Source organism: Corvus cornix, chromosome 7 (assembly GCF_000738735.6).
Source record: "Corvus cornix cornix isolate S_Up_H32 chromosome 7, ASM73873v5, whole genome shotgun sequence".
Classification (NCBI taxonomy): domain Eukaryota; kingdom Metazoa; phylum Chordata; class Aves; order Passeriformes; family Corvidae; genus Corvus; species Corvus cornix.
This window is the reverse complement of record NC_046337.1, coordinates 26845869-26857934: the sequence shown is the minus strand read 5'-3', so window position 1 is coordinate 26857934 and position 12066 is coordinate 26845869. Positions and strand designations below refer to the sequence as shown.

General features: G+C 37.9%; 1 protein-coding gene across 21 annotated transcripts in view; it reads left to right on the top strand.

Moving 5' to 3' along the window:
- CARF (calcium responsive transcription factor) overlaps positions 1–11239 on the top strand; it is a 35628-nt gene extending 24389 nt beyond the window's left edge. For 6 of the 21 annotated variants that reach the window (XM_020585015.2, XM_039554814.1, XM_039554808.1 and 3 more), the window contains 4 exons: positions 791–1157; positions 2951–9438; positions 9829–9882; positions 10985–11239. In XM_020585015.2, coding sequence (XP_020440604.1) covers positions 791–1157; positions 2951–3039 — 456 coding nt within the window. In that variant the 3' untranslated portion in view covers positions 3040–9438; positions 9829–9882; positions 10985–11239. The other 15 variants (XM_039554812.1, XM_039554809.1, XM_039554811.1 and 12 more) reach the window with 15 other exon arrangements.
- The last annotated feature ends 827 nt before the right edge of the window (positions 11240–12066 follow it).

Below are 12066 nucleotides of genomic sequence, written 5' to 3'. Positions count from 1 at the left end.
CTTGTGAAGGCAAAACCAAGAGGATAAAGGTAGTGGGTTTCTACCTCAAACCAAGTACCTATTCATTTTCCACACAGTCCAGTCATTTTATAATGAAAATGCTGCAAAACAGTGGGGAGATGAGACAGTCTTGTTTATTCCTTTTAAATCCTTCTCCAGCCTCTCAAGAAAATACCTTAAAATCCTGAAACTGCTCCTAGCTCAGAGCTTTAAACTTGCAGGTTGAAGGGCTGAAGAGAGAGGGATAAGAATGTCATGCTAAAAGAGCTTCTTCTAAAGCTTATCTCCCTTCAAAGCTGGCTCTCTTATCCTTCTTCCTTAACTGCTTTGAAAAGCTGCCTTCATATTTCCTGAAACCCAATAAAATGCATGATCTTTTTGCTAGAAGTACAGTCTGTAGTAAGATTCTGTTCTACTTGCTGTTTCCCTTTCTTTTTGAGGACAGCCTGGCTCTACCTCACACCAGTTTATTTAAAGCAGCGTGCTTAGCTTATAATACCCATCTCTTGTGGGAATGGGCAGTACTGGGGAGGGATCTGAAACTGCATATCAATCCAAAATTAGAGCTTTATGGTCATCAGCAGTCTTCTAAATGCTGCTGGATTTTGTTGTCTTAATTGTTTTCAAGCACATTTTGAGCCTAGAGTTGCTAGGATTGAGTGTTCAAAAGAGATAATAAGTAGAAAGTCAGAGGCTATCTAGTTCCAATAAATACAATACATGCTGTTAAATGCAAGCTGCTTCTGCTGTAAATACTGGTATGTTGGTACTTCTGCCTTCTCTTTCACAGGGATTACAGCTGCAGTCAACATTTACCTCAACAAACGGATCAACGGCCCTGATAGCTGTAAATAACCATTCCCCTCCCAGCCCTTCGAGTTTCCTGGATTCCCTAGGGAGTGCAATAACCAGCCATTCTCTAGCACTTAGTCAGGGGCACAGCCTGCAAGCAGGTGCTGGCCTAACACAGCGTAGTGCTGCTGCTCCTGCTTTTGGGACTCTGCCTGGCTCTGATCAGAGTCTGGTTGCCATGGGCCAGCTGGTACCAGCTGGAGGGGTGGATGACTCCAGAAACCTTGAAGGAGGAGTCCATCAGATTCTCTTAGGAGATGTACAGACTATTCCAGTACAGATTGTGGACAGCCATCCAGCACTTAGTAAGTTGCAGTTTTCTCAATAATATGTAAATATAGAAAATAAAGTGGATTTTGTTCTGTGTATCTTGAAGATAGGAGGTAAATGTGTTGATAGTGGGGAACTCCAACACAGACTTCTTTCAGACAATTCTAATTAGTTATTACTGTTAAAACAAAGGAAGAAAATGACAAACCAAAATAAATTAACAAAACCCACAAAAAAACCCCAAACTTATTTTTTGCTGTAAAAAGATGCTAGTCAGTTTCTTTGACCAAATACCAACTGCTATGTTAAGCACAGTATTTTTGCCAGAAATCCTAGTATTTAGCTGTAATTATGATCTTCAAAATTATTTTTTTAGGGAGAAATAAGAATAGAAAATAATGGATATTGAATCTAGTTAGAACTCTTTGGAAAGAAATATGGGGGGTTTGAAGGCTTCTTTGTTTACACAATCCCAGCAGATCTCTGAAAATTTTCAATTATGTTTTAATAGTATTCTGTAGTCATCAGTATGTTTTAGAAGTGATCAGATAAATTTGTATGTAATTGCTGGGAATTTCAAACTTCTGTTTGAAAACAGTTTTTAAAAACTACACAATAAACACCATAAATAGCTTTATGTGAAAATGGAAGGCTCTTTAAAACCATTGCTATCAAATATAAATACAGTCTTTGAGTTCTCAGCCATAGGAACTGATTGGGAACGGGTGCTTGCATTCTCACAGATTGGTTGTTAATTCTTGATGAAGAAGACCTATTAGATATGGAGCACATAGAAATCAGCACAACATGGTCTTTTACCTACCCAGAGTCTGAAACATTTGTGTGCAATGCTTTGTTATTTCTGTATTATTTTCTCATGTCATCTGTGACTTCTAAAAAGATGGATCTTGAGTAGTTCTGCAGGAACATGTAGGTAAAGATGTTCTAGATCATAGCTACACCTTCATAATGACATAGCAGTAATTACCATCTCGATAAGTACCAATGACTTTTGCAGGTCAGCAAAACTTTATTCCTTTTTATTTCTTCATGTATTCTTAGATTTTCATTTTCAGAATATTACAGAATTTAGTATAAATTAAGGGTAGTTGAGGAAATATACTGAAACTTATATGTGTTAAGGTAGTAATGGATTCTTTTGCTGTGACAGTATTGTCAAAGTTAAATTTAAGGCATTTTCTACTTGTACTCAAAAGTTTGTGTAACTGGTTGCTTTCCATTTTATTATTGAATTTGACTTCTCTCCTGAGAAATTCTTTTTTTTGCAGAGTAAAAGAATTTCAGAGAACCTATCAAATGTTTCTTGTAAGTGAATTTTTAAAGAAATCCTGTTTTACTCAAAAGAAGTGGCCAATTGTGCCTGAAGTGTAAGTCATTCTGTAAACCAGCGTGCTTTAGAGCCAATTTTTTCAGCAATAGCACCCCTATTTCTTCATTCCCCTTCAAAAAAAAAGTCCCTCATAACAAAAACAAGAATTAAGATGGCAGCTTTATTTTTCCATGGGAAAGAGGAAAGACATTTTGTGTGAAAGTGATTTTATATCTCCAAACTTTTTTTTATAAATTGTTTTAAATATTGTTACTTGAGGGGGGCCTTACTCCAGTAAGTTCATGTCAACTTGCAATGGCTTAGAGCACAGTAGGTGACACAACTGGCTGACCAGCTAAAAAGCAGTAAATTTCCTATGTGCCTTACCTATTAGCTTGAGTTCCTGAAATACTTTTCTTTTAAATGCACAGTTATTAGGGCTGAAGCATTGTCAATGGAGTTTGAACTTCAATGTTTGATTTTTGTTTTGTTTTTAAGCTGAAGAAAATACAGAGGGTGTTGTTACCTGTGTGAGCCAAGTTAAACAAGAACCAAGAGAAAAAGCATTGTCTATGGAAAATAGATAAAATCAGAGACTGCCACAGTTCCTCACCATAGTTCCTCGCCTTCACCTGTGAAGCCTGGGAGGATTTTTCAAATTGGAGAACTCTAAATGTCTTGGAAGGAAATGCAGGTGCTCTCAAAGTACTGCCATTCTTTTTTAATTGTATTATGACATTCAGACTAAGCATATTTTATAGTAGTTCTGACAGAAAGCTGTTTTGGTTTGACTGATGTGGCTCACTGCCAACTCCAGGTCATTCAGTTGCCCTGTGGAACACCACCTCTCTCTTCTGTTTCAAGTTTTGAGTAATTTGGATTCTGTCCAAATGGCCCATTTTGTTCATTGTTTCTGAAGGTCTTCCACATTTTAATTCCTTAGCTTTAGAATGTGGATCACAATGCTGGGATTGCATTTTCTCCTTGAGACCCTTGACTCTTATTGCACTACAGAGACCATAGAATCTGTCAGCTCCAAGATCACAGAATCCAACAGCAAAGTGGATCAGTATGGCCATGGTTTTGTGACAAAAGGATGGTCCAGGATGCTAAACTTCAAAGTGATAAAGGACATGGATGCTTAAGAAAATGCAACTTTGACCTGATCATAATGTTAATGGTGTGAAGATCAAGGAGAGGAGAAAGGTGAGGTTGGTAGGTGAACATAAGGTTGTATGATAAAGAAAAGTGTGTGAATTGTAATGGTGAATGTTTTTGACTTTGACATCTTTGAACTTAAGTTCTGGCTTTATAATGAGGTTCATTGATGCATGCAGCCTTCCTTTGCAGTTGGTCATAACAACTAAATGCAGGAGTCTTTCTCGTGGAAAATGATTGATGCTGCCATTTCAGCTTATCTGCCTCTTGCTTTGTGCACTTAAAGCTATCAGCTCAGATAAATGTGATTTAACCTGCTGCTGTTTGTGATGTAGGGCTTTTGGATACATTCCTAACAAAGAGAAGCCTAAGAAAACAAAGGAAGTAATCAAAGCAATATATCCAAGTGTGCTGTCACCATAACACTCAGAAAACAAACTCATCTTTTTCAAAAGTGACATATTCTAGGACTAATGTTGTCCATACAATTAAAATATTTACTAGGAATCTTCAGAAAATTGAATGTGATAAAAATTATCTTTCAGAAATACTTAAATCAAAGCCGTAATAAGTGACAAGCACTGAGCTGTGTAATGTGTGACAGACGTTTCTTTAAGAAAAAAAATTGCACCTACAAATAACTTGGAATCAATTTAAAGCTGTAAATGAAATGAAACCGATGCCAACATAGATACCAAGTTAAGCAATTGCATTGTTTGCTTCAGGTGTTGAATTCCTAGAGCAACATTCAGAGTAGTTTGTATACAGCAGTAGGAGCCTTTCTGTTGCTAGTTCCTACTAAGTGGTTGAGAGCCTGATCATAAAATTAGGGTTTTTTTCCTGCATGCTGTGGAAGAATTCAGTGTGAGGACTTTCCTGTTTTTCAGACTTGAAAACAAATAAGCAAAGAACCCCAGGAAAATTATTAGTTTATGTAGAGAAGAAAGTGGTGTGAATATTATATGAACCAAAATACTAACATTTTTAAATTGTTACATTTAACTTACAATCAAGCATTCACAAACATCTTCTAAATAGTGGTCATTTAAAATGATTTTTTCATTTTCTTTTGAGTATTTAAAGCTAAAGCTTTCAGAAATCTTACATTAAACTTGTGTTCCAAATGCCTTTACGTGCAAAATCTGTTAGTTAGATCCTGTATCTTAGTCTTAACATATATTAACTTCTCTGAGGTTAAGTAACATTGTAAACACTATTTGTTTAAAGCTCATGTTTCTGGGTTAGGTCCCATTAGAATTTTCCAACAGGACCATGCTCTTACTAAATAAGAGCCAGTATTTTATCATGCAAGAGTGCAAAAAAGTCTCCAGTTTTTTGGAGCCTCTCATATTTGGTATCAACACTGACTTGTTTTGTGGTAAACTTTACTCATTTCTGGCTAGAAAAAAATCTCCCAAGACTTACCTGTGGGTCTTTTTTATTTGGTTGGGGTTTTTAGTTTTGTTTTATTTGATTGTTCATTGGTTTTTTGGTTGGTTGTTTTGCTAATTGTGAAAATATCTCCCAAATGGATGTTCTCTGCTGCAGTCTTAGTTCTGGAGTACTCAGCCAGCAGTCCCCTTCTCTTTTCCAACTCAAAAACTGCATACCAGAATGGGTACCTCCTTGCTGTATTCAATAATCCATCACCATCAGTTTTCTGAAAGTTTAAATGAGTGCATTCCAAATGATACTCTCTTTCCCTATATTGCTCTTTTTTTGAGATTTTTTCCTCATTGTTGAGAATGCTTCTTTCCAAAAGAATAAATTACAGCTAAAGATTACCAGCAAGAGGTTATTTCCATTTTAGTTCTCTTCAAAGCAGACAATACATTTGTGATTGGAGTAAAAGCTTAGGGAAAGACAAGTTACATTTCCATCAGTTCTTGCTTAGTTCCCTCATTAACAGTTCTGGGTTTTAACCCTGTTCTTTCCACCATGAGCTACAGTCTCATCCTGTGCCGAACAGTATTTCTGATGGTATTTCTGGTTTTGACCTAGTGCACACAGCTGGAGAAAACACTCTTTTAGTCCATCTTGAATTGCAGGCTCTGAAATGAATTTTGTATTCAATCCTGATTTGTATGGTAGTCTGAAAACAATAGAAGAAAAAGTTGGAAGAATTTTAAAGAAGCAATAAAGAATTAGTTGTTTTTAAAAGCTGGGGATTAGACTTGCAGTTCTGTTTATTGAAAAATTTATTTTAGATGATTCTTCAGCCAATACTCACATTTTTGTCCTCAGTTTTCTTCATTTTCACAGAATTTCAGTTCTTTGTCTTCCAAATACATACTTCGGTTTATTACTGTGTTGGTTTTTTGTAATTTAATGTAATCTTTCTTTTTCGAAGAGTATGTTTACATTTGTTTTGTGCGTGTTGCTAAAGGAGGAACATGAACTCATCCCCCATGTCCAGTCTCTGTGTTCAATTTAATGCCTTTGCTCACTAATATCCATCTAAATTTTACAGAGAAGACTGCTATGTATATGAGAAAAATCAGAAGTAAATGCTACCACTTTCAATGGTTAAAGTTGTTAAACAGAATACTCAAGGCTGATTTTTCAGCATAAGCTATGTAGCTTGATGCAAAGTAGTTGGTTATTACTTTGTGTTGGAATTGTAGATGTTCTTCTGATGTTTATTTTGTTTCCTTGTGGTAGTTGTGTGCAAGCACTTATTTTGCAAACCTAGAATTCCTGACCTTCAACAGTACTGTAAATTAACAACTGATTCTCCAGTTATCCCTGTTGTTGGTTGTCTGTAAGAGTGATTTGTTGCTTTACAAGAAGAGCTGTGCTTCTGTATGTGCATGCAAAAATAACCTTTTGGTAAAACGTAGAGAAGATGTAAGAAGGTACACATCCATAGCTCTTGTTCAAGGCTGGAGGCCTCTTGGATGGAAACCAGTACTGGTAATGAGTGCTTTTTGTGGTACAAAATTATTGCAGTTTCTACAAAATTTAGAGGCACAAATGTCTGCATATGTATGTGTATATATATATTTTTTTCTATAGTAACTTAATGTATAATATTCCTATTCAAATGTTAACAACTTGTTCTTTTAAAGTAATGGTCTGTTTTGTGGTTATGGGGGCTCGTGGGGAGAAATCCAAGAGCTCCTTCAGGGCAGTGGATTTTAGGGATGATGGAGGACAAGTAGGATAACTGCAGGGAGACCAGGTGGAAGAAGTTCCTGAAAAGCAAGGGTCCTGTTGGGAATGCTGATGGGGACTGTGCTGTGGGGGGGGTCTTTGGGGTTGAGAGCCCAAAGGTTTAGTGCAGTTCCTGAGTCTATCTCTATGCCAGTAGTGGATAGTGTGAGTTCATGGTAGGAATTTAAAGGTATGGAAGAAAAGGGAAGCCTGTCCTGCCCTTCAAAATAAAAAAGCTGCTTGAGTTTTGGTGAGTACTGGAGGCAGATAAATGACTCCCCATAGTCTGAGGTGCCCCTTCTTAGCTTCTAATATGAAGAAGAAACTCCTCTTGGAGCTTTAGCTCCGGGCCAGAGACTTTTTCTTTACCTGTTACCAAGGAAAACAAGCCTTTTCTTCCCAACTGAATTACCTTGCTGCTCTCCTCATCCCACTGACTGCAGCTCAGCATCTGCCCAAATGTCTCTTTCTTCACACTTATTAAGGCTTCCACAGAAATCCCATGCCCTCAGGCCCTGCAGTTCTCAGTGTTTCAGTGTTGGACTGTTGAAGGAGCTGCTACGTTCACTGCACAGGTAAACACTGGTGAGCCTTGCCCCATCAGTTTTTCTCCCTCTTTACCCACTATCATAAGTAGATATGTTACTTTAAATTGAAGTTTTTTTACTTGCTTGCTTAGGGGTTTATCACCATTACTGGAATGAATATGAAGGAGCCCCATTTCACAGGCCATTTACATTCACAGCAACGGAAAAGATTTGATAAAACAAGGAGGAAAGGATGGTTTCTGACAGCTGTTAGGGTTGGCCTCTTTCATACCACTTGAATTCCTGATTCTGGCTGTGGATGGTAGCTGCCTGTTAAGTTGTCTGTCTGCTGGCAAATGTACAGTTTTCTCTCTTAAGCCTATTCAAGCAGATACATTCTCAGATGTTTAGGTAGGAGGAATCTGTTCCATTAGGGATAGAAAGTGTGATATAGCTGAGGATGGTGCTGGGGAAAGTTACTGCTCTTTATGGGTCTGGGATGAGAAAATCATCTTTGATCTGCCCTGCCTTTCTGAGCAAAGCTTTCATAGAATAGAGTTCAGAGCCTATTCCATCAGTAACAATTATCTTCTCCCAGCAACAGTGCACCTCATTAATGAATGAAACAAGCCTTGTGTAAAACAGGTGGTGTTGATTTTTTAGGTCAGAAGCTATCCAGCTGGTCTATCCAACAACAGCAACTGAGGTATGAATTGTGGGGAGAAGGAGGGGGCAGCAAATAACAAGAGTGTATGTGCATGCCTTTTTTTTTTTTTTTTTCCAATATAAGCTCTTACATCTTAGTATGCCATTCCATTTCTGATGCACGTGACAAATGACATGTTTATTTTCTGAATGATGTGTTTTCTGGACAGTCTTAAAAGGAGTGGGCAGAAACAGTACTGCTGTATCATACAAAGTAATAGTGCATGTTTGTCATCTAGGACCCCTCCTATTCTTGTACAGAAGGGGTTTTAGAAGCATGGAAAGCTTTATGAGGCCAAGTACTGAGCGTCCTTGTCCTAAGGACTCTTCCCTGGACAATAGGAGCTGTGGGAGCAATTCTCATCAGTAGTCGGTTAGCCTCTGCTAGATAGAAGAAACCTTGCAACAAGCACGTATATGATAGCCTCTTTATGCAAGTTACCTTTGGATACTTAATAGTTTTAAAATACATATACATATATATATATATGTACTGCAAAATCATATGGAGACAGGACTATAATTGTTTGCACATAGTTCTTTAATACAGTTTTAATTACACTTAGCTGTGGTTAAATGATGCAGCTATTTTCAGGCACATGTAATCAGATCTTTTAATGTGGATAATTGGAATTCATGTTCTTACTACAACCATCTCTGCAGCACAGCTCAGTTGGTCATTTGGCATGTACTGGCTTCTGTTAATGACATTCTGCCTGTTTAAACAAGAGCATGCTGTTCTAAGCAAATTAAATTTCTCACTCTTCCTCATCATTTTTCTAATAGGGATTGATAAGGCTCATCATGAAAATCTGTTTGTAGTATAGTGCTTTCATAGGAGTTGATTTCTGGGTCCTCACTAGGAAGGAACTAGAGAGCAAAAGCTTACGTGCTACTGGATCTGCCATTTGGACATTTTTCTAATGTACTTGGATTTCTATAGCAGGACAGTGTCAATACAGCATAAACTGCCACTAAAATAATGTTAAAATTTCAGCTCTATCCCTTGGTCAAATGTTGACAGTTCAGTGGCTCCAGGAAAGATCATAGGAATGCTTCTGCACTTTGGAGAACAGTCTCTGTCTGTAGATACTATTTAAAATGTAATTAAGTGTGGCAATCAGATGGTAGTAGGAGAGCCAGAAACAGAGAGGTGTGTGTTGGCAGAGTGTCCTTGTGCCAGACTAACATTCTCTGTGCTAGTCCTGAAAGCACCCTTGAGAAACAGTGATTGTCTTTGTGTGCTGACATAGCTGTTCTTTCTGCTTGCCCACTCAAGAAGTTCTACAAGCCTGCAAGGGACATGGAGAGCATGAAGGTGTGTAAGATTTTATGAGAGGACCTGCAGGAATGGAACAGAGGAGATTAAAGTTTGATGACGTGACTTCTATGTAATAGACTTTCTTTGGTGGGAGGAAGAGGATTTTCCAATAGAGAATAAAAGTAAATCTTCCTTTCCAGAATATTAGTATTATTGCTGACTCTCTCTGACCTGCTCGACAAGATGCCTAGTGTTTGGACAGATCTCAAGTGTTTTTATGAGTGTGTCCCAAAATGGTAATGAATACTAATTCATACCTTGCCATCTTTGCATGTCATACTGAAACTGTAGGCCAGTGGCACCTCCTGATCGTTTTTATTGTCTGTGTGCATTTTCTTAAAGTAAATGAAAGCTTGTTTTATAAAGAAACAGTAGAGAGCTTTTATCTAGAGTCCTTTCAGATATGTACTTTTTACAGAGTAAGCTTTAACATACTAATGTTGTATATTTCTAACCCTTTAATAACCTAAATTAACCAAAGCCTTTTCAATTTTTTTTTTCTTTTTATCCAGAACATGAAGCATTCCAAACTACCCCTCAAAACCACCATGCCCAGAGCCTGAAAGGTTTGGCACTTTTCTTCCTTTGTAGATGATCTTCCAGCTGTGCTGTAAATCACTGTGTTCAGTGATTTACAAGGCAAGATCAGTCTTGCCTATAACACCAGAATCCATAGTTAAGACCTATCCCATCATGTGAGGACACCTTTTCATTTGCATCATCTACCTGGTCACTTGACAGCATGTCAGTTAAAATATCTGCAAACCATATTTTGTTTATTAACATCTGTATCACATCAGTTCTAGATGCGATGAATTTTCTTTGTGCATGGAATTTGCATTGGTTTGGTGAAACCAGTGGTGTCAAAAACAATTGTCTCACAAACTGAGAGCCTTCTGTTGTGAATTTGATCTTAATCTGAGCTCTGTCTGAGCTAGGGACAAATTCTGACGCTATGCCCCTGTGTTCTGCAGTACTTGAGCAGAAGAAAAACCTTCCAGCTTGCAAGAACAGCTGCATTTGTGTTTCTACCTGATGCAAAGCTGCTCATATTAATCTCTTGAAAGATGGTTCATGGAATTCTGCTTTCCAGCTTAAGGGAAGATAAAGTCCCTGTGTATAAAAACTTGATGGACGCTGTATATAGAGAGTTGGGAGCACCTAGAACAGTCACCCTCAAGCACCTAGAATAGTCACCCTCAAGCATGCTTAATTTAGGAATAGGAGCTGGTAGAAGGAGTAAGCAACTGAAGAATATCATGGTAAAAGTAGGCATTCTTGCTCTTTACATAGCACTGCCCTTACACAATACGTTTTCTTAAACATGTTTCTTGACAAGCACTGGTCAGCAGCAAGAAGAAAACAAATCTGTTTCTCCCCACTGCCAACCTACAGTTCAATAGTGCATCTGCAAATTAATCACAAGTTTGGCCTAAAAAATCTATCTTAGATCTAAATTCAGTTTTGCTTTGTCAGGTCACTGTTAAGTTACATAAATTTAACTTTTCTGTGTAGCTATTTCTCTTAAAGCTAAAATTAAATGTGAGAGAGAATTGGAAATTATTTATTTCTTCCACGACACTGTTCAGTTTTCTGAAATGTGCAGGTGTTTCCTCCTTGTCTTCCACTTTTAGCTCTTAGTTCACTATGTATTGGCTGTTTTCTCAGGATCACTTACCTCTGAGAGTACTCCAGATAACTGTCAAGAGACCAGAGCAGAGAGCAGAAGAGGAAGAGAAGTTTGCAAAAAGCTGCTTGCAGGAGATAGAAAGTTCTCAAAGTTACAGCTCAAGATTGCAATTTCTTATGGCTGAAATGGCTCAGTTTAGATGGTAAATGTTTTTTTAATATACTACTTTTTAATTGTTGATTTTGTTATTGTTTATGCTCTGAGCTCACATCTAATAAAAGCTAGAATGGTAATTTTGTATGTTTGCTTTTATCTTCAGTGCACTAGTTATCTTCTGAATGCAAACTGGTCTGACAACTCCATGTTTTTGGCTGTTGACAAAGCTGTTATCACATCTGAGGTGTTCTGTACATGGAAGGAGATGGAGGAAGTGGGAACCTTCTTGACCTTACTTCTACTGAGAACAGATAATCTGTGGAAAGAGGGCTTTACCAGTTTAAAATCAATATCCTCACAATAATTTGGTGGGTGTGCAGGTTTTTCATGTTAGGTGCTAGTGTAGGTCTAACTTTGTATATAATACAAGCCATAAAATTACCTCTCACTGGCCTAGCCTTATTTTTTGTTGTCTCGTACCACTCGTACTCATGCTTATTGCTTTTTGGGAGTGGGGAAATCGTTTTAACATGTTCTCATTTTCCACTTTTCTGCTTTTCTTCTGTTGCTTCTTTCTCATACCCAGAGCAGCACAGAAACAAATTTCTGATCTTAAAAAACTTCTCTATCCTCAGTTTCCCATGTTTTGGAGTTTAATTTCCTCTCTGCTTTATTGTGCTGGAGTTTGATTTCTTACATGACTGAACTGTAAGATATCATTGTGTTTTGCTTAAGGAGTGGGAAATACTGGGGTGAGCTCCACTGCCCCTTTAACTCCAGAAGTCCTCAGAGGAAGCACCTGCCACAGGTTCTGCTCCTGCACCTGCATCTCCACACAGGCCAGCACAACTGCAGACCTGTGCTGATGAGAGCAGTGTCTTGCACTTTGTGTACCAGCACATTATCAGTACAAAGTTACTGTTGTGAATCCAGATCAGTCTGTGGGTCTGCCCCACTGTGTCCC